Source organism: Emiliania huxleyi (assembly GCF_000372725.1).
Source record: "Emiliania huxleyi CCMP1516 unplaced genomic scaffold EMIHUscaffold_61, whole genome shotgun sequence".
NCBI lineage: Eukaryota > Haptophyta > Isochrysidales > Noelaerhabdaceae > Emiliania > Emiliania huxleyi.
This window is the reverse complement of record NW_005197426.1, coordinates 249,362-274,216: the sequence shown is the minus strand read 5'-3', so window position 1 is coordinate 274,216 and position 24,855 is coordinate 249,362. Positions and strand designations below refer to the sequence as shown.

General features: G+C 66.7%; 6 protein-coding genes across 6 annotated transcripts; 2 read left to right on the top strand and 4 right to left on the bottom strand.

Annotated features, from left to right (window-relative positions):
* Positions 1-3,015: 3,015 nt before the first annotated feature.
* On the bottom strand, positions 3,016-4,137 carry EMIHUDRAFT_437576 (hypothetical protein). The gene has a single exon (XM_005763972.1). It carries the CDS (start codon positions 4,115-4,117, stop codon positions 3,332-3,334), a length of 786 nt encoding a protein of 261 aa, XP_005764029.1. The 5' UTR covers positions 4,118-4,137; the 3' UTR covers positions 3,016-3,331.
* A 281-nt stretch (positions 4,138-4,418) lies between these two features.
* On the bottom strand, positions 4,419-5,878 carry EMIHUDRAFT_465024 (hypothetical protein). The gene is made up of 2 exons (XM_005763971.1): positions 5,135-5,878; positions 4,419-4,877 (listed from the first exon to the last, which is right to left on the bottom strand). The coding sequence occupies exons 1-2, from the start codon at positions 5,825-5,827 to the stop codon at positions 4,596-4,598; spliced, it is 975 nt and encodes a 324-aa protein (XP_005764028.1). The 5' UTR covers positions 5,828-5,878; the 3' UTR covers positions 4,419-4,595.
* Positions 5,879-5,938: 60 nt separating this feature from the next.
* On the bottom strand, positions 5,939-6,678 carry EMIHUDRAFT_437575 (hypothetical protein). The gene is made up of 2 exons (XM_005763970.1): positions 6,511-6,678; positions 5,939-6,431 (listed from the first exon to the last, which is right to left on the bottom strand). The coding sequence occupies exons 1-2, from the start codon at positions 6,670-6,672 to the stop codon at positions 6,147-6,149; spliced, it is 447 nt and encodes a 148-aa protein (XP_005764027.1). The 5' UTR covers positions 6,673-6,678; the 3' UTR covers positions 5,939-6,146.
* A 902-nt stretch (positions 6,679-7,580) lies between these two features.
* On the top strand, positions 7,581-8,364 carry EMIHUDRAFT_357728 (hypothetical protein). The gene has a single exon (XM_005763969.1). The coding sequence runs from the start codon at positions 7,847-7,849 to the stop codon at positions 8,204-8,206; it is 360 nt and encodes a 119-aa protein (XP_005764026.1). The 5' UTR covers positions 7,581-7,846; the 3' UTR covers positions 8,207-8,364.
* A 3,625-nt stretch (positions 8,365-11,989) lies between these two features.
* Positions 11,990-14,451, top strand: EMIHUDRAFT_465022 (hypothetical protein; the record flags this gene model as incomplete). The annotated part of the gene is made up of 5 exons (XM_005763968.1): positions 11,990-12,299; positions 12,426-12,614; positions 12,683-13,368; positions 13,438-13,901; positions 13,970-14,451. The coding sequence occupies exons 4-5, from the start codon at positions 13,451-13,453 to the stop codon at positions 14,449-14,451; spliced, it is 933 nt and encodes a 310-aa protein (XP_005764025.1). The 5' UTR covers positions 11,990-12,299; positions 12,426-12,614; positions 12,683-13,368; positions 13,438-13,450.
* Positions 14,452-17,116: 2,665 nt separating this feature from the next.
* On the bottom strand, positions 17,117-23,062 carry EMIHUDRAFT_465021 (hypothetical protein; the record flags this gene model as incomplete). Its single annotated transcript, XM_005763967.1, has 11 exons — positions 17,117-17,770; positions 18,068-18,101; positions 19,979-20,721; positions 20,780-20,902; positions 20,968-21,066; positions 21,097-21,132; positions 21,237-21,338; positions 21,514-21,678; positions 21,730-22,066; positions 22,098-22,174; positions 22,292-23,062. The coding sequence occupies 11 exons, from the start codon at positions 23,060-23,062 to the stop codon at positions 17,117-17,119; spliced, it is 3,141 nt and encodes a 1,046-aa protein (XP_005764024.1).
* Positions 23,063-24,855: the final 1,793 nt, after the last annotated feature.

Sequence of the window (24,855 nt, the reverse complement as noted above, 5' to 3'; positions counted from 1 at the left end):
ACTGCTACCTGAATGAGCTGAGCAGCGACCCTCCCGAGGTGGAGACGGCAGAAGGGGCGTACGAGCAGCTCGCCGGCGCGGTGGCTGCGGGCGACTTTCGGCGCGCGCTCGAGCTCTGCGATCTGGCGCAGGAGCTAGATCCGGACACGCAGGCGCCGCCCTTCGTGTACGCCATGCGCGCGCAGGCCAACCTGGAGTGCGGCCACTGGGAGCGCGCCGTGCGCGACGCCACCACCGCGCTGGCGACGCCACTGGGAGAGAGCTTGGGCGGTCTGCGCAAGGCAGGCTCGAGCTGGATCCGCAGCGTGCGCGCAATGGCGTACGCTTCTCTCGGGCAGTGGAGGCTCTCCGTCGACGACATTGCGCAGATCCCCGGCGGAAGAGATCGAAGCCGGCGGCTCAGCTTGCTCGCCGAGTTCCGCCCGGGCCGCGCAGCAACCTCCGACCCCAGCGCGGACATCAAGGCCGTGGCGGCGTGTGCCGAGAAGGCGTCTCGCGCCGCGAGGATCGTCAACCGCGATCGCGACGAGGTGGAGGTGTTCGAGTCGATGCTCGAGGAGCTGCCCGAGGCGGTCCAGCTCTACGACGAAGCCATCGGAGAGTGCCCGCCGAGCCAGCCGGGCTGCGGCGCGCAGATCCGGCTGCTGCGAGGGCAGGCCTTCCTGCTGCAGTCGGTCACGGCCAAGGTGATGGGCAGCATGATGGCGCAGGACTCGGAGATGAGCGTGTCTGAGGCGGCGGGCCAGCTGCTGCGCAAAGCGCGCGAAACCTTTCAAGAGGCGCGCGACGACTTTGCCGCGGTGCTGGCGATGCCGCAGAGCCTGCTGCCCGGCAGCGCGCGCGCAAAGCCGCTGCTCGGGCACCTCGAGAGCAGTCTGGAGCTGGGCGATCAGGCGGCGGCTCGCGCCGCGCTCGAGCAGCTCCGCGCGCTGGGGCTGCTGCAGGGCCTGCTCGACGGAAGGGAGGAGCTGCGGACGGCGGTGCGAGCTTTCCTCACCTCCGAGTCGGACGCGGCGGCGGCCAGGGCGGACGCACTCGCCGAGGAGCTGATCCGGCAGGAGGAGGCGGTCCAGCGGGAGGCGGCGGAGAGGAAGGGCGGCCGCGCCGCCAAGGCGAGCCAGCAGCGAGGCAAGGGAGGGCGGAGGAAGGGCGCGGCCCCGGCGGCTCCCTCAAAGGCGGCTGCGCCGGCTGCACAGCCAGCGCGGCGCGGGGGCGGGTTTGCTGCGCTCGCCGCCGACTCCAGCGCGGAGTCGGGCGAGGACTCCAGCGCCAGCGGCGAGAGCGATGAGAGCGATGCCTCTCGGGAGAGCGACGACGACAGTGACGACAGTGAGGACGAGGAGGTTGCGTCGGCACGGCGGCGGGCGGAGGCCAAGGCGCGTGAGGAGGAGGCGCGAGCCGAGGCGGAGCAAGAGGCGCTGCGGAGGCTGCAGGCGGCCGAGGAGGCGGCGGCCGAGGAGGAGGCGAGGCGCGCGGCGGCTGCAGACGCAAAGGTGCGGGAGCAGGTGCGGCAGATGCGGTCTCAGGGCCGCGCCGCGCCTGCGGGCGAGGCGTTGAGGCGACGGCGCGAGGCGGCCGTCGCCGAGGTTGAGGCGGCTGCGAGGGCGGAGCGCGAGGGCGGAGGCGGCTGGACGGTGGCGGGGCGGCCTGCAGTTAAGGCGCAGGCGCAGCGCGGCGCGGCGTCGTCGCCACCGCCGCAGCAGCGGCAACAGAGGGCACTGCCGGAGGGGCAGCTCCTCGCCGGCTTCCCGGACTGGTCGGTCTCCGCGCAGGCAATGGGGCGCAGGATGGCCGAGGTCGCTGCGCTCGGCGGCAAGCGAGTCGACTTGCGCTACCCGCACGAGCACATCGGCAGACTCATCGGGGCGGGCGGCTCGGCGTACCGGGACTTGTGCAGGCGCACCGGGGCGCACATCTTCATCCTAGACAAGGAGGGCCCCCCCCCCGGCTGGGGCGACGAGTCGCGACTCGTCAGCCTGATGGGGACGGAGGCGCAGGTGCAGCGAGCGCGATCCGAGGTGATGCTAGCGCCCTACGACAGCTGGGCACGCGCGGGCGAGGCGCGCACAGCGGGCGGCGGCGGCGGAGCAGAGGCGGCGGCGGGTGCGGCGGGTGTTGAAAAGAGCGCGGCCCCGCATGCGCCGCCGAGGCCCGATCCCTCTGTAAGCGGGCGGCCCACTCTCGCACCGACCTCGCTGGACGGGCCGACGGCGACGGCGACGCGTCGGCACGGCGAGGCTTGCGGCTGGGGCGAGATGGCGATGGCGCTGCCCGCTGCCGCCGACCCGGCAGCGAGAGGGCCGCCTCTCGCGGACGCCACGCTGGGCGTGAGTGCTTCCGCGGGAGAGAGGGGGCCGCCCTGCTCGAGCCATGCCGGCGGCGCCTGCAGTAGCGTCGGTGGCGCGGCGGCCGCTCCCGCCGCGGTCGGCGATGCCTCGCGCCGCGCCGGCGGCGTGCTCGGTCAGATGTCACAACTTGAAGCAATCCTTGGCCTCGACGGGGAGGGGAAGCCGCCGCTGCTGCGGCTCGACTTGCTCGAGCGCGTGATAGGGATCGTGCCCACGCAACTGGGGCTTGTCCCCCGGCTGCTGGACCTCCAGGCGTGGGCGCGGGAGGCGGGCGTGATGTGAGGCCGTTGACCTCATGGCCAACCTCCCTCGTCCTCTGCCTCTATCGTCTTCTCCTCCTGAGACATGACCTCATTCCTCACAACACCACACGCACCAGGGGGCTCCCACTAGGGTCGTGACTGGTCCACTTGCACTGCCGAGCGTGTCTCCCGTCCTCTGGCCTCTCTCTAGGGCGTCGGCGGCGGCGCGGCGGGAGAAAACGTGGGGCGCGTCAGGCGTGTCGGCTTTCGGTTTCGCCGTCGTCCGCGCCGCCGTGGGGCGTGGGAGGTGGGTCGGGCCGTGCCGCGTGCGCGCGGTGCCCGGCGAGCCGCGAGCGGCGAGCGTTTCAGATCTCGTCACAATAGATCGATTCCGGAGATAACTTTAGCTCTTAGGATAGAGTTTTACCAAGCCACATGGGAACATGTCATCATTAGTTTACACTCTACTAGCCTCGCGGCGCGTCCCGCGCGTCGCAGCCCCCCCGCCCCGGCGCCGGCGCCGCCCCCTCAAGGGCGCACGTCTCGCGCAATGCAGTCCACCCGGCATCACGAGACGTCCACCAGACACTGAACAAGCCGCAGTCCATGCGCAACATGCCACGAGCGTGGGGGGCACTGTACCCGCACTCGCTCTCACGCGACAAACGCCTCGACCTCCAGTCTAGATACAGGCTGGTTCTGCGCGGCCCTTTCTGCGCGGCCCTGCTGCAGCCCCCTTACTCACGCCTTGGTGGAGAGTCGCGAGGAGCGCCGCGTAATCGGGGCCGCGGGCTTCGCCGCCACCGCCGCGGTGACGGCGGAGGTCGCCAGCTTCGACACGCGGGTCGCGCGGGGCCGCGCTGCGAGTGCCTTGACAGGGCTGCAGGCGGCGATCGAGGGCGAGAGCGCCTGCACGACCGCACTCACGACGTCCTGCACCATCTTGACGGCCGCCCGGGTCCGGCGCTTGAGGGGCGTCCCCTCGTTCGCCTCGGAGGCCGCTTTTGGCTTCAGCGGCGACTTGGCCTTGACCAGCGACGCCGGCTTTGCAGCTTTCGCCGCCGGCTTTGGGGACGCCTCCTTTGCGGGAGAGGGTGCAGCCGCCGGCGTGGGCGCCTTTGCCGGAGTCGGCGCCTTTGACGACGCCAGCGACGCTCGCCGCGAGCGCCGGCCTTCGGGCGAGGCGAGGACGGCAAAGGCGTTGCTCACCGGGAGCCCCTTCCACGGCGAGTCAGCCTCCTCCTCCTCCTCCTCCGGCTGGCTTGACCGGTAGAGGCCCGCGCCGCGCACCTCCTTGGGCTGCTTGAGCGGCTTGCGCCACTGCGGCGCCGCCTCACCCTCCCTGAGCGCGCCGCGCTTCTTGCTCTTGCTCACCCCGCGCCGGGCGGCCTTTGCCGCGTTCTCGGCCGCTGTCGTCTTGTTTGCGGGCGCCGCCGCGTTGAACACGACGACCTCGTCGGACTGCTGCTCGTCATCAAACCAGTCGCACGATGAAAGGAGCTCGGATGAGAGGAGGGAGGCCGCCATCGTGGTTGGAGAGAGTCGGGAGCACAGTTGAATGGATCGCTGGCTGCCGCGTGCATTTCTTTCCTAACACGCCTACACTTGAGACTTGACCTTGTCTTTTCTCCGTTATTCTCGATTCTCGCGTCCTCCCGCAGGGCGGCAAACGGGTCACGGCACCTCTCATCACACATCAGCTCAATGTAGTTGTCAGGTTCCTCTACCTCTTTTCCGCGCCCCCCCCGCAAGGCGCGCGATACACACACAGATAGACTATAGGCAATACCAATAGGCTCTGGCGTCTGGGGGAGGGTGCATTTTTCATCTTGTAAAGCCGTTTGTTGAAGGGCGACGTTTGAAGCCGTGTGAAAGGTTGGGAGCGGCCTCCCTGGTCCCTGCCTACCTCGCTACCTGGGCCATTCCGCGCTAACCCACTCCCACCACCCCAAACAAACCTCCTCCACTCCCACCCGCTCGCTGGCGAGTGGCGACTCCTCCGTCTCTAGGCGGCGGCCCGCTCCGCCTTCAGCGACCCCTCGTACGCGTCCTCGTCCTCGAAGCGGACCGGCAGCCCGTCCGGGCTCCGCTCCGTGGCGGAGGCGGAGGCGGGCGGCGCGCCGACCGCGCGCAGCGTCGGCTCGGGCTGGCCCTGCGCCCCGAGCGACGGCTTTGGCCGCTTGCCCGGCAGGGGCGGCAGCAGCAGCAGGCCCGTGTTGCTCTGCGGGTCGCCGTAGCCAACGTAGACGGAGCCGATCTCGCGCTCCGGCTCGAACGCGTCGCCCTCCTGAAGGCGAGGGCCCGGGGCGCGGGGCTCGGCCGGCGCGCGCACGGCTGCAAGTCGCGGCCAAAAGTGGCGGCGGCGAGGGGGGCGGGAGGGCGGCGGCGCGCGGCGGCGGCGCTCTCCTCGAGGAGCGAGTTGGAGGAGAGGAGCGAGTCGAGGCCGAGGTTCTTGCGCAGCCTCCTCCCCTCCTGCGGCTTGCCCGCCGCCATCCCCAGCCGCGTGAAGTGCTCGACCGCCGCGCCCATCGCGCTGACGCGCACCGCGACAAACTCAAACGGGTCGCGTCGCGACTCGTCGATCCGCACGCGGAGGGGGAGCCCGCCCGGCGCGGTGAGCTGCGTCCAGCCGTACGCCGATTCGATCTTCCCGCCCGCCGCCATCACGCGCGACAGCCGGAAGACGGGCATCGCCAGCTGCACGTACTGCAGCGCGTGCTCGCCTCCCATCGGCGCCGGCTCGGAGGACTCGACGAGCTCGAGCGCGAACTTGGCGCCGTCGTCGCGCCGCAGCGACTCGGGGCCGAAGCCGACCACCGTCACGTTCGCCCCATCCACGATGCGCGTGCTCAGCACCAGCGCGCCGCACCCCTCCCTCCAGAACTGCACCGCCTCGCGCATGTCGTCGACCGGGACGCGCAGCCGCTGGAGGAAGCGGGTCGAGCCGGCGCGCACCTGCTCGCGGGTAGAGGCGACGAACTTGGTGTTCTGCTCCAGCTGCCGGATGTCGTACTCCAGCTGCGCCTTCTCGCCAAACGCGTAAGGGTCGTCGGGCGTCTTGGCGTAGAGCTTCTCGACCTCGGCGAGCCGGGCGGTTTTGTCGCGGACCGAGCCGGTCGGGACGATGGTGTAGGCGGCGATCGCAGGCCGACGCGTGGCCGTGAAGACCGTGCCGAGCGCGAGCGAGCGAAGCAGCGCAGACCGTGATACGAGGCTGCTCTTCAGGCTGCTCTTCATGATTAGCTGGCTCAAGTGCGGCGGGCGTGGCGACCGCAGTCTCCAGTCTCGCTTCTGTCTCGCGGCGCGAGATGTTTCGCGGCAACCGGCGGTCGCGGGCCTTTTTTCTCGGGGCAATGTAGCCATCTGCACAAGAAAAACCCATTATGGTGCGCTCACGCGAGGGAGCGAATGGAGCGATGGCCAGCCCCGGCCCTAGACGCCGCGGAGGCGCTACTCTCCGAATGGACGCGCCCGCGGGCGCGCTGCAGTGCGAATTCTCGACCTGCTCCTGGACGCCCTGCGCGCCACGTACGCCGCGGCGCCAGGCGGGAGGCACTCACTCGATGTCGTCGTAAACAAAGCTCTGCTGGTGCACCTTTCCGTCTATGGTGAGCTTCTCGATCTGGGGCAGGTACTCCCTCATCAGCGCATCGTGCTCGCCATTCTCGGCCAGGTACCTCTTGAGCGCGCCCGTCTCCTCGAACTTTAGGATCAGCTTGTAGTCCCAGTACGACTTGCACAGCAGCCGCGACGCGCCGACCACGCCCTCCACCTGCGAGGCCTTGTCAATGAAGCTGTCAAAGACGAGGTCCATCTGGTACGCGCCCGGGTCGTCCTTAACCTGCGCGGGAGGCAGGCGGGCGGTGAGAGGCGACAGCCGGCGCTCGGAGCGGCGGACGCGGCGGCCGCAGCGGCCGCGCCTTGCACGACCACATGCGTGCCACCATGTCGACGTGGACGCCGTCCTCGCCGTCCGCGTCGGAGGCGAGGCCGCGAGCGAGCCGCGGCGCCGCGGCGCGGGGCAGCCCGCGCGAGGCGGCCGAGCGGGCGAGCGACGAGCGCGAGAGGGCGGTCCGCAGCATTGTGACTGTCCCGGGTCGATGACGCCTGAGAGTCAGAAAGAAAAAGAGAACAAAAGAAAAAAAGGCGCCCGCCGAACAGAGAGGGGGGGGAAGCCGCGGGTGAGACGCTGTACACACAGAACGCAGGTGCTGAGCTCTGCGAACAAGGATCGCTGCGGAGCTCTCGCCGCCCAAATGTCCTCTGAGGGCAGCAGCAACCCCTTCCTCAACATGTTTGGCGGCCTCATGGGCCGCACATCGTCCGGCGATCCCGCCGCCGCCAAGGAGGAGGAGCCGTCGCCTCCGGCCAAAGAGCAGCCGCGCAGCAATCACAGCCGAGACTCGCCGATCCCGGCCTTCTCACCATCGATCCTCAAGGCCGTCTACCGCGAAACAAGCTCCACCGTCAAGTCGGCGTACGCGAATGTGGAGGAGCGGATCGCGTTTGCAGTCGAGGAGCGGGCCGTCGCCGATTCGGTCGCCATCCACCTGATTCGCACGGAGCTCGCAGCGGCGGAGGCGGCGCTGGCGGAAGCTCTGGCGGAGAGCGCCAGGCTCCGCCAGCAAGTCATCGCCAACGGCAAGGACAACAAGTCCCGACCGCACCCGACGCGACCGTACATGGCGACGGCGGCACTCACGCAGGGGCACCGCACGTCCAGTGGCGATAATGGCGCGCGTCGCTCACCCCGTCACAGCACCCCTCTGCGCTCGCTCCCTCCTACCACCCCTACCCTAAGCTAGCCTCAGCGCCGCCCGCCGTTTGATCCTCTCGCGTGCGACAGGCGCCTCCCCCGACGACTCCGCTCGCTCCTCCAAGGGCGCCTCGCCTCGCGCCTCTGAGCGCCGCGACGTTAGCCCGTCCCCGGCGGAGTCCGCTAAGCCGCTTAGGAGTTCGGCGGCGGCGGCTGCCTCCAACGCGGCCGCTGCTCCGCAGTACCGAAAGGCGGCGGTCGCCACGACCGGGGCGGGCGGTGGGGCGGACGCCAAGAGCCAACGACTGGCGCGGGCGGCCTCAGCGCCAGTGCCCAGAGCGAGCCGAGGCGCGACTCGCGGTAGTAGCAAACAATCCTCCTCTTCCTTCTCCCGCCTCCCCTCCCTCTCCCTCAGAGCACCCCCACCTCGCGTGCCTTATCACGCGGGGGGTGGTGCCACAGCTTGCCACCGCCCCTGCCCCTGTCTGCCGCTCTCAGTCATGCTCGACGAGCGGTCGCAAAACCTGATGCTCGCCGCGATCGACGACGACATCGACGTCGCGCAGCTCGAGGAGGAGCTCGCGGAGCTGCACGGCTCCGCTCCCGACGGAGGCGAGGCGACGCCGCCGGAGCGAGGGCGGCCGCTCGGCGCGCCGCCGCGGAGCAAGCAGGAGGAGTTCCAGGGCCCGCCGCTGGTGGGGAGCCCGCTCTATGATGCGGGCAAGGCGAGCGCCGCGGCGGACAAGGCGCCGAAGGGCACGCCGACTAAAGGGGCGCTCGCCCCGGGCGCGAAGAGCGCGGCGGGAGGATTGCCGCCGGTCGCCAAGAAGAAGAAGGGCGGCCTCTTTGGCAGAAAGTAGACCCAGCACTGACGATGGCCCGTTGCCTCCTCCCTCCAGATCGCGACACGCGTCGCTTTTTAATCACGAGCGTGTCCGTGCGAGATTGGCAGGCTGCAGGCTTGCGCTGGCGAGTATTGTTTAAATATTTTTCCATCTTATTTTATGATTGTAGATTGAAGCCGTGTGAGAGGCGAGCTGCAACGTGCAACAGGCTGGGCCTGGGGTTTACCGGTATCTAGGTGCTTTTCACTATCTGCAGATAGTGCAAAAACGGTGCCAGATAGGTATCTGGTTGCTCTTTTCCGCGATTTTTTACAAGCAGATATCTGGGCAGAGATCTGGTTGGTATCTGGGGTCCTGCCGTTGAGCGTTGTCCCGTCGTGTCACGTGTGGGCCGACCGGCCGGATTTTTGCGGTGGTGAAAGGCCCGAAAAAATATTCTTCACGCAGCATTCACACAGCTCAACTTTACCGGCATCATGAAGGAGGTCGCGCCCGCCGATTCGACCCCGGTGCTCGATGAGCTCGCGAGCAGTACCTCGCGGAGTCCGAGGAGTCGGCTCGAGCTCGACGTGCTCGCGTGGTGGAAGGCCAAGGAGACAAAGTGGCCGGCGCTTGCCAAGATGGTCAAGCAGTACTTCGCCGCACCGGCCTCCTCCGCGGGCGTCGAGCGCGTCTTCTCGGCCGCGGGCAAGATGCACGGCGTGTGGCGACCTCCAGAAGTCGGCCAAGGACACCACGCTCGAGCACTCACTCTTCGCGGAGTTCAACACCGAGTAGGGAGTCGACTGGTGCGCGGCTTGAGCGGCAGCGCGGGTGAGAGGCAGCGCGGGAGCGCGCCTCGACACTCCGGCCCTCGCGCCCTGCCGCGCCCGCGGTGTGTCGCGGCCGCGCTGTCCGCCGTGCCGCTGTCGGAGTGTGTGGGTGTGTCTTGGTGCGTGTCTGGACGGTAGGTATCTGCTTGGTATCTGGGTGTGACGCGCTCTTTTACTATCTGGTAGAATCAGATAGTGGCTCTGAGCCTTCAGATATCTGGCAGATACCCAGATATCTAGGGATCTGGTTCATCTAAACCCCAGCCTTGGAGGAGAGTTTATTCTTTGCCGTGTGTGCCCCTGCTATAATAGCTGAGCTTAGATGTAGAATTTTTCAACAAAACTCCCTCGCACGACACTGGGCACGGGACTGGCGCGCACTGGCACTAACACAGGTAGAAAGTGCTAGCCCAGGGAACCTTGTTCGCCCAGCGTGATTTCTTTTTATGGAGGTCCCGGCTGAGGCGGAGGGAGGGTGTAGAGGATGTAGAGTGTAGAGCGCTGTAGAGCTGTAGAGATGTAGAGCGCTCTGGAGCGCGGTAGAGCTGTAGAGCTCTACATCGGCTGCGTGACGAACTGCGTGCGTTGTAGAGCGATGTAGAGCGCGATTTTGCTGTAGAGTTTGTTGTAGAGGCTCTACAGCCAAACCGCCGGGAAGGCAGTGACTCAAGGAGGTCGAGTCGCACTAATGGGGTGTCTTCGAGCTTACTGGAGCTCTGATGGACGGCCCTGACTATCCCTGACACACAGATAGTCACTCTGACGGCACCACAACTATAACTGCGTCATGACCAGCCTGCCATGCGTCGCCGGTGCCGCATTCATCGCAGTGCTTCTTTAGCAGGCGGTGGACTGTCGGCTGCGAGGACGGTCGCATTTGCGCGAGGCGAGGCGAGCATTGCTGCGCGTTGCATGCGCCATGACTCGCGCCAGCGCGTGCGGGAGCTCCTGGCTGAGCGTTGAGTCCAGGCGAGTTGCGCTGGCCACTATCGCTACGCCGAGCCGAGCTGACGCGCCGAGGCGCCGGCCAGTCGCAGCCGTGAGGCATGCCACAGCAGCAGAGGCACCTGCCACCCATTGGGCGGGCAGACAGAAGGCCAGGGCAGCACTGGCAAGTGCAACGCGCCTCATGTCGGAGAGCGACCGTGCCTCCTTCGCCGCTTATCATGTAGAGTTTGTTGTAGAGATTTCACGTTGAGAGCGCCTCTACATCGCTCTACAACGGGAAAGCAGTTCGTCACGCGGTGGATGTAGAGCTCTACAGCTCTACAGCGCTCTCCAGCTCTACAGCTCTACAGCGCTCTACACCTAAAACCTACACTCTACATCCTCTACACCCTCAACAATCTCTCTCTCTCTCTCTCTCTCACCCTCCCTCAGGGTCCCGGGATATGAATCTGCCGTCCTCCGCACTCTGGCACTGGCCACTGCGTGCTGATTCTTTTTATGATTCTTTTTGCGTTTCAAAAGCCGAAATTTCTTTTCACAGCAACAGAGAGAGAATCTCTCTCAGTGTCGCAGGAGGTGAGGCACGAGGACTCTCACGAGGACCAGTAGCCTGACCTGTACCGAGAGGCTTCACCTATCATTCTTCCTTCCCCACTCCAGAGTGATAAATAGTCCATCATATTCCCATGTCCCCGTATTCCCACACCCTGAGCTGTGCAGTGGCACGTCTCGCCACCTAGATCCCTAATATTAGCACTTTGGGCGCCGACGGCGCCCAAATATTGGCACGTAATAGTCTCCCGACTGCTTTCGCTGGGCGGCACGCGCTGCGAGACAGTCGACCTCTTTGCTGTTGTGGTGTCACAACTCGGTGCATAATTGCGCCACTCCCCCACCGGTGTATAACTACGCCTTCGCACTTTGAATACTCTCTACAAATATGTCTTCATCGGATGAGGAAGCCCGCGGCACTGCGGGCAGTCTATCCCCCGCGACCAAACCGCGGAACCGCGTACGACTTGAACTCCACTTGCTGGACACCGATGCTTCGGGTTCAGATGACCATCTCTCGAGCGAGAGCAGAGGGACGCCTCACGATGCTACAGAGGGCCTCGACCAGGACCATTCCACACGGTCAGACCACTCCGATCCCCACCACACTCAGCAAGAGCCATCGCAGAGCAGACAGATTGTGAATGAGCTTGCGTGCGGCGAGGGCGGTCGAGTCGTGCGAGGAGTTTGCTCGTAAATTTCTTTTTCTCGACCATGCTTCTGAGGACGACGGCTTCGTCCTCGCTTTGCCTGTTGAGTCATGGTATATTGTGAGAGAGATTTTTAGAAGCCAACAAGAAATAAATGTGGCACACAGAGTGATTTGGGCTCGGCAGCTTGTCGACTACCAGCCGGAGCCGGAGTCGGAACCGTAGCCGAGATGGTCGTCGGCGTGGTCGGAACCGTCGGAACCGTATAGCCGAGATGGTCTTCGAGGGTGTCGAATATGGTCCTTCTTCTATATTGTTGGCAAATGTTGAGTGAATGTACAGAAAGAAAGAAAGAAAACAGAGAACCCAGGGAGGGATGGGAGGGCGGCACGCCGCCACCACACAGGGATTTTAAGGAGAGGGGTGTGGTGCTGGCCGTCGCCCACCCTAACCCTTGGTCATCGGTGAACCCGCGATTCTTTTTCTAGGAGTTGTTACTGCGAGTCGCCGTGACATCGCCGGCACGAGCGGCGCTGCCGCGGCTCCGTGGGAGCAATGCCGACGGGTTGCGCTGCCGCCGGCTCCGTGGGAGCAATGCCGACGGGTTGCGCTGCCGCCGGCTCCGTGGGAGCAATGCCGACGGGTTGCGCTGCCGCCGGCTCCGTGGAGGAGTACCTGTCTTGCTGGCGCGGCCCGCTTGAGCTGCGCCTTGGCAAAGCGGTCGGCAAGGCGCTGGCCGAGCAGCCAAAGGACCCGTGCACCGCCGTCGCGCTCGAGCTCTTGCGTGGGGCCAGCCTCGGGGAGAGAGCGGCCGCTCTATCCGCGCAAGCGGCCGCAGTGCAGGAGGACGATCCTCAGGACGACTCGGCAGGTGCTGCTGTCGCGGCCACGGCGGCGCTGCTGGCACGGCTGGCTGAGGTTGCCTCACACGCTGCCGCCGCTGCTGCCGCTGCCGCCTCGGCCGACCGCGGCGGCAGAGAAGAGGTGGTCACGAGCCTCCGCGAGGTGCTCCTTGGCTTTCCTGCGGCGCAGGCGGCGGCCTTCTCCGCGCTCGAGTCCGTGGTAGAGGCGGCTGCGCCTTCCACTCGCGCCGGCCACCTCGTCGCCCTCTCCGAGCTGCTCCCTCCGCCCGACGACGGAGGCGCGGTCCGATAGAGCCTCTCAGAGCAGAGAGAAGCACTGGCGGGCCGTGGCTTGGGCACGTGTTAGCTTGGGCCGAGCTCTACGCGGAGAGAGCCTCCCCTGAGCCTTCTCTCAACCCTCCCAGGCGCGTGGCGGTCCGAGTGGGCCGAGCTCTACGCGGAGAACCTGGAGCAGTCCGGCGCCGCGCGGGTCAGCGGAGTCACGCGGGACGCGGCGTGGGTGGCAGAGCATGAGCCGCTCTCCAAGTGGCTCTCGAAGCTCGAGGGGAGCGACATCGCGCCGCTGGTGGCGCTGGGCGCGCCGAGGCACGAGGCGGAGGCGTTACGCGTGTCTCCATGACCCTTCCCTAGATCTCCTCGGAGCCTCTCCATAGGCACGAGGCGGAGGCGTACGCGTGTCTCACGAGCAAGCGGTGGGCGCTGGCGCGGCGGCTGCGCGAGCGGGACAGGCGGTACGCCGGCTCCACCTTCGCGCTGTGCGACGCCATCGTCGCGCAGGCGCTGCGACAGGGCGATGCGGGCGATTCCGACTTTGCGCCCACCTTCACCAATCTGCGCGGCCTCAACTCGCTCGCAAACAGCGACCCTGCCTGGGAGAGGCTGACGGTGCCAGACTCGACCGGCTTCTGCGGCGTCTGCTCCTCGTCGCTTGTCGCCGCAGACTTCGGCACCGGCGCGAGCGCCTTCACGAGCTGCGGCCACGCTGTCTACCACCGGAACGCGGCCGGCAACGTCTCCTTCGAGCCGCAGGACTCGCCGGTCGTCCGCTTCGACTCTGCGCCCGAAGACGAGCACGGGCTGCACTGCTGCGTCGTGATCAAGCCGGGCATCTACGCCGTCTTCCCGCCAAACACCCTCTTCCGACTCAAGCGCGTCGAGCCGCCCGGCTGGACGGCGCCTAACGGAGTCGTCGTCGAGCAGCCGCTCTACGTCGTCTCCGCGACCTACCGCCCCACGCGTCCGCTCGCCAGCCTCGGCGCGGACGGCGGCAAGCTGTGCGTCGCGTCGGGCACCCTCTCCTACGGCGGCAGGCAGGCCTTCGTCGAGGGCCTCGACGGGCTGCTGCCGACGAGGACCCTCGCCAGTCGAGGGCGGAGCACACACACCTCCGTCCCGTGACACGTCCACGACACGTCCCGCAGGCCGCCGCTCACGATGGAGATGGAGTTCCGGCGCGAGCTCGAGTGGAGCGACTGGAAGGGCGCGCGCTACACCCTGGCCGAGGAGTGGGAGTACTGCCTCGGCGAGTCGGTCGAGCGCCGCGACTGCACCGCTGGCCATCGCGATTGCGGCCGCGGCGGGTTGCGCCTCGACGACTACGAGCGGCTCGCCGAAGAGTACGTGTCGAGCCGCAGCCCAGACGCGCCGCTGCTCTCCCGCGACGAGGTGCTGGCGGTGCGGCTCTACAGCGGCCCGGCGTACCAGCCCATCAACTCGTACCTGCGGCAGGTCGCGGCGCTGCAGGGCCGGCACCGGGCGGCCCTCGCCAGCGACCCGGCGCTCACTTTCGCGCAGACGTGCCGCCACCTCGCGGCCGCCGTCAGGAAGCTCGCCGCCGTCGCGACCGCCGACGAGGTGGCGGCACCGCTCTGGCGCGGCGTGCGCGGTGAGCGGCGTTCGATCAAAGTCACGCCGCTTGTAGTCTGTGACGAGTCGCCCAGCCCACGCCCATAGGCGAGCTTCCGCGCTCCTTTTGGGTGGCCGACTCGCAGGGGATGGTGGTTGCGACAGAGACGGCCTTCATGTCCACTTCGCGCAACAAGGCCCGCCGCAGCGCATGCCCCTCCCTGCAATGCGTCGCCCTTCGCACCCTCGACGCACCGCCCGCCACACAGGCGACGCCGCTCGCCTACATGGGCGGCGGGCAGAACGTGCTCTGGAAGCTGCACCCGCGCGCGGAGTCGGACGTCGGCTTGCACATGGGCGCCGACATCTCGATGCTCTCGCAGTTTCCGGGCGAGGCGGAGGTCCTCTTCCCGCCGTGCACCGTGCTGATCGTCGACTCGCGCCGCGGCGGGGCGAAGGACGACATCATCAGCAGCGAGAAGCAAGCCGGCCGCTTGAGCCGCAGCTCGATGGACGACTGGATGGCCGAGGAGGCGCTCGAGGGCGACAAGAGCTTTCTGATGGTCGAGGCGCAGCCGTGCTTCATCTAGGGCGCTAGGACGTCGACACGCGTGAGACGTGATTAGTCGCGTGTGTGTTGGCTGTTGCCGGCGCCGCGCGTGAGGGGTGCCGTCGGCGTCGCTCTCGCACACGCGCGCTGAAAAAACCTCGGACATTTTACGAACTCCTTGGCGACGTGCGCGTCGCGTCGCCAAGGCTCTGCGACCTCGGTCGTACAATCGGCGACCTCGGTCGCACAACCGGCCGGATGCGCGGGTTTTCAGCCAGGTTCCCGCGCACCGGCCACGAACTCGACTCGCACAGCAAAAAAATCCAGTGCTCGCGCGCCGCTCCCACGCTTGACCACACACTCGCTGCACTGCTCAAAGCCAACCCTACCTCACTGGCCGCCTCCAACACTGTCCCGCGCGTCTCGCGCCCCAACTGACAACTCATCTCCCGCGCACCGGCCACGAACTCGACTCGCACAGCAAAAAAATCCGGTGCTCGCGCGCCGCTCCCACGCTTGACCACACACTCGCTGCACTGCTCAAAGCCAACCCTACCTCACTGGCCGCCTCCGACACTGTCCCGCGCGTCTCGCGCCCCAACTGACAACTCATCATTGTCCCTCGGACACCACTCTCCAGCCGCGCTACCTTCGCCCACCTACCGCTCTCGCATGACATCTCGACAATCCTCATATCTCCAGGCCCAAGACTCCTAACCACTGCCCCTGCTCGCCCAGGACCACGAAGCGCCGCCCGCGCGCCCATTGACACCCCAATCAGCCCTCTTGCTGTCCCTCAATCCCCACCCGCCAGATGTACTGCCCTCGCCCACCCAATACTCTCACCCTCCTGACCCGGACAGTCCAGGTACAGGAAAAGCGGGGAGCGGGGCCCGATCCAAGGAGCACCCCGTCGGCCCGGGAGGGCTGTGAATTTCGGCGCGAGCGGAAGGCTGCCTGCAGACGCTCAGCCCCCGGAGCTGAGCTGCCGAATCCTCCCGGCTAATCCCCTGACCTGCCGCCTGAAACGGGACGACATTACACCACCTCACACACACTCCCCCCTCAGGGCTAAGCAGTGCGCAAGTCCACCCGAACTCTAGGCGAGGCGTCGACCACTCCTTCGGAATAGCTCTGTCAGTGGCTGCACTAGACGCCCAGAGATGGCGCGCGGCGCGGGCGGATGACTGGAAGAGAAAATGCGGAGAGGCTAGCTCGCAGGTAGATGTGCTCAGCCAAGGGTAAGGGATGAGGGGAATGTGTCAGTGTGAGGGGTGCACCAACCGCAGAGCGTTGTGTTTTGCCTTTAAGACTTGAACAGTTTTTTTTTCGCACACGCGCGCTCTCTGTCTCACACACGACGCGTGGAGCACTGGAGGTCCCTCACACAGCCGAGATGCTCTCTGGGCCGGCGCGGGGGCCCCAGAGGGTGTCCATGCGGGGGGGAGATGGGGTCCCATGGCCCGCCGCAGGCGCCGATTTTTTTGGATTGTTTTTCTTTTTTGGAGTTTTTTACTTGTTTTCATGGGAATTCGGCGTACTTGCGGCCATGCTATCACGCCTTGCGACAGCCTGTCGGCGCAGCTGACCGTGCCATGATGCACAATTGATCACCTGCATAGCTCGCGGCCTTAGTATCAAGCATTCAGTGACGACCTGATCGTACGGCCAGTAGGAAGGTGTCCTTCCATCGTGTGCACGCTTCTGGCGCAATGCGCGTCACCTCGGATTGGCTGCTGGCACTCTCGAGGCTATGCCTACACAGCCTCGCGCGCATGGGCAGTCAAGAGGGACCACGCACCTTCTCAGGACAGCGCCGGTGCCTCTCTCTTGGACCGGCAAACGTGGTGGTATCGTGTCACCAATGTGGGACCAGTGCGGCATCGCGCCATCGACAGCTCTGAACTGCGCCTCACCACTGACCGGGAAGGCCGCCAAGTGGGCCAGCACAGGTCGCACATTGTGGCAGCAGTCAGCAGTGCATGGCTGATAGCTAGAGCAGCAGCGTCAGGGTCGCAGGGTCGGATCGTGTCAAGCCTCTCGCCCGGCCGGCCGCGTGCAGACGTCGGCCTGTCTGCTGTCTGGAGTGATCTGTCGGCGGTCAGTACGACCGATCAGGTCGGAGATTTCTGATGGTTGGAGGGTCTATCTGTATGTACTCCTCGAGATCTTTCCAAATCTGCCCTCTACTTAACCGTACTTAATCGGGAAGTTGGTGCTAGTGGAGACTAGTGGAGCCGGGGCCCCGTTTCCGCACTGCGGCGCGGCGCACGGTGCCTCCGGGGGGCCCCGCGCCGGCCCAGAGGAGATGCTGCGATGCAGGTGTACGTTTCCCGGCGTGTTTGGGCATTCAGGATCTCGCTCGCATAGGTTGTTGCGCGGAGAGAGTTTACTGTGTATACTGACGCAACACGGTCGCCATAGCGCAGAGAGACGACACAGTGACTCGGAGTACGGAGAGGGACACAGTCACACACCTAGACCTGGGGGGTACATTTTACTAGTCACTCACACCAAGAGAGGGAACACGCACCTCACCAACATACTGTTGACCTATATTACAACCTTTGCCGCGTCGACCCTTTCGGCGCGCGGCGCGCACCACCCGAGCAACCAGAGCGCGTGCGGTGGCGCGCGTCACCCTTTACTGCAACGTGCAAGAGCTGCGCCTCTCACTTCTCCGCCTTGACCTTGGTTTGCACCTATTACACCCCGTGCGAGATGAGTAAAGGCCTTGTTTGCTCGGATCTCGGATAATCTCGCCGCGCCGGGATCTTGTCGGTCTGGGGCGTCTTCTCCTTCGGGAAGGTGATCACGACGCAGCCCGTTTCCTCGTCGTAGCTCGAGGTCGCATTCTTCACGAGGACGTGGCGAGGGACACAGCTGACGGATTCAACGAACGAGTCCGTGTGCGAGAGCCCATCGCCGTCATCGAACGTCTTGGAGCCGCTGACCGTCACGAGGTCGCCCTGGACCGTGATGTCCACATCCGGGGTATCTGTCTGGATTTGCAGCGTGAAGGCGTCCTGCCCCTCGGTCATGTTGAACTTTGGGACGTGCATTTCGTCGAGGACGTCGTTCCACCTCTTGAAGGCCTGCGTGAGCAGGGACTGCGCAAGCCGCTGCTGCAGTCGCGCAAGTATCCCTCCAGGCGCGTTGGGCGTGATCGCGGGGTCAGAGGCGTCAAACATCTCAGCCAGGGGGTCTGCCTTTGGGTCGTAAAGCATCGCCTCGACGTTGTCGTCGACGGGTGCCTTCCCGAACGGCGCATCCACAAAGTCGAGCTTGGGGGATGGGGTGAAGGATGCCATCTGCTTGGAGGGGGCCGGGAGCGCGCGCTCCGCAACAAAAGTCAGCACCTAATACGCCGGAGCAGTCCGCGTGAGGGACTGGGCCACGCGCCGCGGAAGCGAGAAGAGATGGGGCGCCGAGCCGGCGATGGCCGCGAGCAGGAGGCTCCCAGCAGAGCCCCTGGCGGGCGGCTGCGAGATCATAGCAGTTAAGGACGGCGTTCTCGTTCCGGCGGCCAACACAAAGCGATTTTACGAGTTCCCTGAAAAGAAATCGAAGATTGGTGAGGACGCGTGGGAGCGGCGTTCGGCGGCGGCCACGGCAAAGCTCGTGCCTTGCTAAATAAATAAATAAGACGGACACACCAAACAAGGGGTGGGAGAAGGACAGGGTCCCCACCTGCGCGAGCAGGATCTTGTAAGGGCGATCAGGGACACAGGGGAACGGGACCCTTGTTGTTGCTACTATGCGGCGGATTAATTCTTTTCTCGCGATGTCCAGCCCGCCGCGCCGCTCGCGCCGCCACGCCAAAACCGCCGCCGCCGCTCCCTCGCCTAGAACGCCGCCGCCCGCCCGCCTCCTCGATCTCCCCACGGACCTCCTCTTGCGCGCCCTCTCTCGCTGCGACCCCGCCGACATCGCTCGCGTCGCGGCCGTCTCGCTGCTCTTTTACGCCTCGTTCGCGGAGGAGGCCATCCGCTTGTGGGCGCAAGAGCGCGGCTTCGAGCTGCTGGCGCAGCCAGAGGGCGAGGGCTGCGCCGTGCGGTGGCTGTGCTTCGCTGCGCTGCTGCGCGAGGCCAACCCGCCGGCGAGGGCTGCGACAGGCATTCAGCACAGCGTCTTCATCGACGGCGAGGGGCGGCTCTCGTCGTGCGGCACGGCGGAAGACGTCACAGGCCTCCTCGGGCACGGCGAGGGCGTGACACAGCTCAAGACACCTACACTCCTCCCCTCCCTGGGCGGCGAGCGCACCGTGAGCGTGTCGGTTGGAGGCTCGTACAGCCTGGCCCTCACCGCGGACGGCGCCCTCTGGAGCTGGGGCGAGGGAGCCTTTGGCAAGCTGGGCCACGGCGACCAGCAGCACCAGCTGCTGCCCAAGAAGATCGAAGCCTTTGTTGGCCGGCGCGTCGTCGCCGTGTCCGTTGGATACGGCCAAAGCCTCGCCCTCACCGCCGACGGCAGCGTCTGGAGCTGGGGCTGTGGAGCCTTTGGCATGTTGGGCCACGGCGACCAGCAGAACCAGCTGCTGCCGAAGAAGGTCAAGGCGTTGGCGGGACAGTGCGCCGTCGCTGAGTCGGCTGGAGGCAGCCACAGCCTTGCCCTCGCCTCTGACGGCGCCCTCTGGAGCTGGGGCTTTGGTCTCTACGGCCAGCTGGGCCACGGCGACGAGCAGAACCAGCTGCTGCCGAAGAAGGTGGAGGCCTTTGCTGGCCGGCGCGTCGTCGCCGTGTCGGCGGGAGGCTTCTTCCACAGCCTCGCCCTCACCGCCGACGGCAGCGTCTGGAGCTGGGGCGCTGGAGAGGATGGCCAGCTGGGCCACGGCGGCTGGCAGAACATGCTGCTGCCCAAGAAGATCGAAGCCTTTGCTGGCCGGCACGTCGTCGCCGTGTCGGCAGGATCCCGCCACAACCTCGCACTCACCGCCGACGGAGCTGTCTGGAGCTGGGGCGGTGGAGACCTTGGCCAGCTGGGCCACGGCGACCAGCAGGACCAGCTGCTGCCCAAGAAGGTCGAGGCCTTTGCTGGCCAGCGCGTCGTCGCTGTGTCGGCGGGAGGCAGCCACAGCATCGCCCGCACCGCCGACGGCGATGTGTTTACCTGGGGCAAGGGCGGCTGCCTAGGACACGGAGAGGACCTGTCGGACCAGCTGCTGCCCAAGAAGATCGAGGCGTGGGCGCCGGGGCAGTGAGGTATCGGGGGGCTCTGTACGGCCGGGCATTTGGTGGCTCAGCTGTTGGAGTTGACTAGCCCGCGCGGTGTGCGGCGGGGTGTGCGAGCATGCGTGCGGGAGAGCGAGTTAGGGGACAGAATGTCATGTTTGAACCGCCCGCGCACGCCCATCGATCGCGCGTCTGCGCGGGGTGCCGGGTCGATTGTGCAGGTCGATGCGGATGGCGGCGTCCTTTTAGTAACGTCACTTACGTGTAGGGGGATCTCGCGGACTCTTTGTGAGAGGCGGGACGTGGCATGCAGTGTGGTCGCAGTACACAAACGTGCGAAACGAGACCACTGACCTCTCTGCTCTTTGACCAGCTAACGGTAACGCGACGTGTCACCTCCAACCTGTCCTCTCGTCCGTATACTCGTCCGCATCTCGCCCCGAGTACAGCACGCTCTCAAACTTTGCGGGCTGCTCCGACGCCCTCGCCGCCCCGTCCTCCTCGGCGGCGGCAAGGGGCTCGAGCGGGTCGAGCCGCTCCTGCAGCGCGCGCCAGTGCAGCTCCGACCAGTCGAGCTGCTTCCTCAGCCGCTCGAGCGGCGGCCGGAGCGGGTCGAGCGCCCGCCGCAGCCCGCACGCCCAAGCTCGCCGCCTCTCGCGCTCCTCCCTCCCCGACGAGTCGCTCGCGTGCCGCAAGTTCCACAGCTCGATGTCCTCCCACGCCGACGGGCCGTCCGGCAGGCCGAGCCCCGCAGCGTCGCCCCAGTGGCAGAGAGGGTGCCTCTCCTCAAGCTGCCTCTCCTCAAGCTGCCTCTCCTCCCCCTCCGCCCGCCCCTCCTGCTGCCCGCCCTCCGCCTCCCCTCTGCAGCTCTCGGCGCGGCTCTGCTCGCAAAGCGCCGCCACGCGCCGCAGCCTCTCGTGCGCGTCGGCCGCGCTGCGCAGCAAAGGGCCTAGCCCGCCTCGCAGCGTGGCCATCCCGCCCCCGAGCGCCGCCTGCGACGAGGCGCGCGCCGCAGCCACCGCCGCCTCCACCCGCTCGGCCGGCAAACCAGTCGCCGCCACCGTCCCCTCGATGTCGGCCTTGGCGTCGCCGGTGGCGATCGCTGCGTGCGTGCTCACCGTGCTCGCGCCGCGGATGGCCTTGAGGGGCGCAGGGGCACGGGCGCTCAGTCATGGGCGCGGCTCGGGAGGAGACGACGTGACAGCCCGGAGGGGCCTGCTCGTAGAGGCCGCGGCCCTTGAGCTGCTCCCACGCAGCGAGCAGCGAGGACGGCAAGTCGGCCTCCTCCTCCGGCGGAGAGAGGCCCGAAGGCAGCGACGCCTATTCACAGCTCTCGCAGTGCTGGCTGTGAAGAGGCGGAGAGAGAGGCCCGAAGGCAGCGCCGCCCTCCAGCCGTCGATCGCGCTCTGCAGGGCGGGCACCGGCGCGAGCGCGACAGCCGCCGAGTTGTGCAGCCAGGCGACCAAGTCGGAGAGCTCGCTCGCCTTTCAATTGGGCCCCCCTCGCTCACTGACTTGGAGGCCAGGCGACACGGTGCCCGCCTCGCTCGCCTGCTGCGTGCGTCTAGGAAGTGTCTAGGAAGTGTCTAGGAAGTGTCTAGGAAGTGCCTCGCCTGCTGCGCGCGTGCAGAGTAGCGCGGCTCGAGCGCGTTGACGTTGAAGGCGAGGCTCTGTACGAGGTCGATGGTCGGCCGCTTGTGCAGGATCCGCTGGTGGTACTCAGTGCAGTGGTCTCCGCCGCGGGGCTCCCCCTCCGCCTACTCGCACCGCAGCCCGCCTCACCACTCCACTCCCGCGCCGCCTCCGCCTCCGATGCGCCGCCTCCGCCTCCATCGTGTGCCCCTTGCAGTGCAAGTGCACGACCTCGACGCAAATATATTATATTATATTATATTATATTATATTATGTCATATGCAGTGCAAGTGCACGACCTCGACGCACTCGGAGCGGAACGGCTCGGCGCGGTACCGCTGCGGGTGGACCGTCGAGAGGGGGGAGAGGCAGCGCTTCTGCCGCTGCCAGTGGTCGCAGACGGACTGGGCCGACCGGACGGGCACCGTCGTGTCGCCGTCCTCGAAGCGGAGCACGCACGGCTCCTGTTCACGGCTGCAGGACTGAGAGCTGTGAACAGGTCGAGCCTTCCTCACGGAGCACGCATGGCTCTCCTCCCGCATCGACCGCGGCCACCCCTCGCAGTAGCCGAACGAGACGTGCGTCGGCACGCCCGCGCCGATGACGCACACCACCGGCACAGGAGGCGCCTCCCACATGTCCGCCCGCAGCGAGGCGGCGTGCGCCTGCCCCATCCCGCTCGCCTCCGGGCCGACGTGCGCCTCGATCTTGCGCAGCAGCGCGCCCATGTCTGCTGCCGTGCCGAGGTAGTCCTCCCGCGCCGCCGGGTCGCCTGCACTCGCGGCGGCGGCGAGGCGTCGGGAGGAGGCGAAGTGTCCAGGAGGCGTCCACGAAGTGTCTAGGATGAAGCGTCTAAGACGACGTGTGCAGGAGGTGTCCAGACAAGGCGTCGCCTGTGCCGAGGGAGAGGATGGTGTCGTTGCCAAAGACGCGCTCGCTCGGCAGGAGCATGTACGCAGCCTACCGCAGTGAGGGACATGTGTGGGCAGTAAGGAGCATGTAGGCAGCCTATTGCCGGACAAGCCCGCAGTCGACGCTGGCATGGAGAGGCGAGGCGGCGGCGGCGGCGGCGCGCACCGGCATCTGTCGCGCAAAGTCCCTTGTCTCGAGGTCAGAGATGATGAGGCGCGAGACCATCTCGGCGCCCGAGAAGAGGACCCTCGCCACCTGCGGCGAGCCTCCGAACGGCGGCGCGATGGCGACGAGCGCCTTGACCTTTGCGAGCGTCTCTGCGCTGAAGACGCGGTTGAGGCAGTGGACGAGCTGGAGGTTGCCGAGGGAGTGGGCGGCGAGCAGCGCCTTGCGGTGGCGCGTGTTGTTGGTCACGTGGTGCAGCACCGTCGCCAGGTCGGCGCACAGCTTGTTCTCCGTCGGCGCGAGCCGCCAGTCGTACGGCACGCCAAACAGGTTGCTGCCGGCGCGGTAGCCTGCCTTCTCCAGCGCGACAATCATGTCCCAAAACACCTTGGCCGTCGATACGCACTCTCGGCCCGCCTTGAGGATGCACGCGACGCCCTTGACGCCCCAGTTGGCGCGGTCCGGCTCCACCACCGACCAGCGGCTGCCGCCTCGCGGGTCGAGCGACTTGACCCACGAGCGGTAGAGGCCGCCGAGCACGCCCGACCGAGAGGAGAGCGCCGAGCGCGCGAGCAGCCTGTGCGACTCTGGCAGCCAGAGGTGTGATGACGAGGTCTGCAGAGCGCCCGGGACCCGCGTATGCTGCCGCAGGCGGCTGCCCATCACGCCGGGAACGAGGATCACCGGCTCGCAGGCGTCAGGCGAGCGCTCGCACGCGGTGTCAGAGTGGACGAGGACAACGAGGGATAGGTGCAGCGGTAGGTGGCGCATCTGGCCGCGAGCCAGCGACGCAGGATACTGCAGTAGGGCTGCGCTTGCGCAAACTGCGCCGGAAGATTTTTTCTTCCAAGAAAAGAATTTGACCGGGGTTTTTTCTTTCTGGGCACGGGACTGGCGTGCAAGAAAAGAATCTTCCGAGTTTTCGCTCGCACAACACTGGGCACGGTCGAGCACGGGACTGGCGCGCACTGGCACTAACACAGGTAGGATCAGGTACACCACGGGAGCCGCCTAAGCGACGACCGACGTGAGTGTTGTGCGAATTTTACACTCATTCCAAGAAAAGAATTTAATTTCGCGACACGCGCACGGGACTGGCGCACAAGAAAAGAATTTTCCACGCCCACGATTCACTTGAGCACTTGAGCACTGGATAGGGGGAGGGAGAGGCGCCGGCCGCGGGCTGGGAACCAACAAAGACGTGGATGCCGGAGAGGGCGCTCCAGAGGAAGAGCGCGGCATATGTGCGTACGGTTTCGCTGTTTGGTGCGGCTCGCCCTTGACGCTGCACCGGGGGGCAGGGGATGGTGGGGCCGGGGCGGTTGCGAGAGGCGGGGAGGGAGGGGGAGAGGGGGAGGGTAGAGGTGGGGGTTGTACGGTGGGGGAAGAGGGATCAAGATATACCTTCGGGCCTGACCTGTATAGATCTAAGGGGGCCGGGGCGGGAGGGTTGCAGGGTTCTGTCATGTTGGTGGGGCGGCTCTGTCGTTTGACTGGGCCTGCCACAGTCGGACGTGCAGCCAGCCGATACACACATGAAGCGGGCCGCGAGGCGCTCGTTCGACTCCAGTCCTGCGGCCAAGCGGGCGCAGCGCGCCGAGCAGCCGCTGCCAGAGGGCGGTCGACGCCTGATCGACGACAAGGACGCGTTGGCGCTCGTCGAGGACGCGGCCGCCGCAAACCAGGCGAAGACCAAGGGCTTCCTGCGGAGCCGCAACCTGACGCACGAAGAGTGGGCCGAGCTTGAGGTGCAGCTTGTCGAGGTCATCCGCGACCAGGACGAGGGCGTATTCCTCTCCTCGGAGATGCTGCTCGCCGCCATGCCAACCCTGGTGAACCTCGAAGACGATTCAAAGGCGTCGCTCATCGCCATCTACGAGCGCCACATGCGGTACGAGGAGGCGGCGCGGCGTACGCTCGCGACGGCCGAGGCACTAGCTCCGCCTCTCCGCCTCCGCCCTCGCCGCCGCCGCCTAGCCCGCCGCCGCCCTCGCCACTGCTTGCCAGCGACCCAGAGCTCGCCGCCGCCGTCAGGCGGAGCACGAGAAGCGCGAGGCGGATCTGCGCCGCGAGCGCGACGCTCTCCTGGCGGAGCGAAAGGCTCTGCTGGCGTCGCACAGCGCGAGGGAGGAGGAGTTGCAGGCGGTTGCAGGAGTGTGCTGCACGCCCGGGTGCGGCTCGCGAGATTGACCGAGATTGACCGAGATAGGCGGAGCTCTCTCGCAGCGCGGCCGCGATCGAAGAGGCCAAGAAGGAGGCGGCCGACGCGACGCTCCGCGCTAGCGAGGCTGAGGCGGTCGCCGAGGCGGCGCGGGAGGAGGCTAGCCTCAAGCGCGAGACGTCAAAGGCGCTCAAGGAGGAGGTGATAGAGAACGACCGCCTCACCATCGCAAACCGCAACCGCATCAAGGCTCGCGCTGTTGTGGCTTCGAACGCACCCGGCCCGCACGGACTCGCCGCTAGCCCGCCGCCCCACCCGCAGGCGCTCGAGACAGACCTGGACGCCGCTCGGGAGGAGAAGAGGTCGCTGGCAGTGCGCGCCGCCGAGGCGGAGGCAGTGCGGG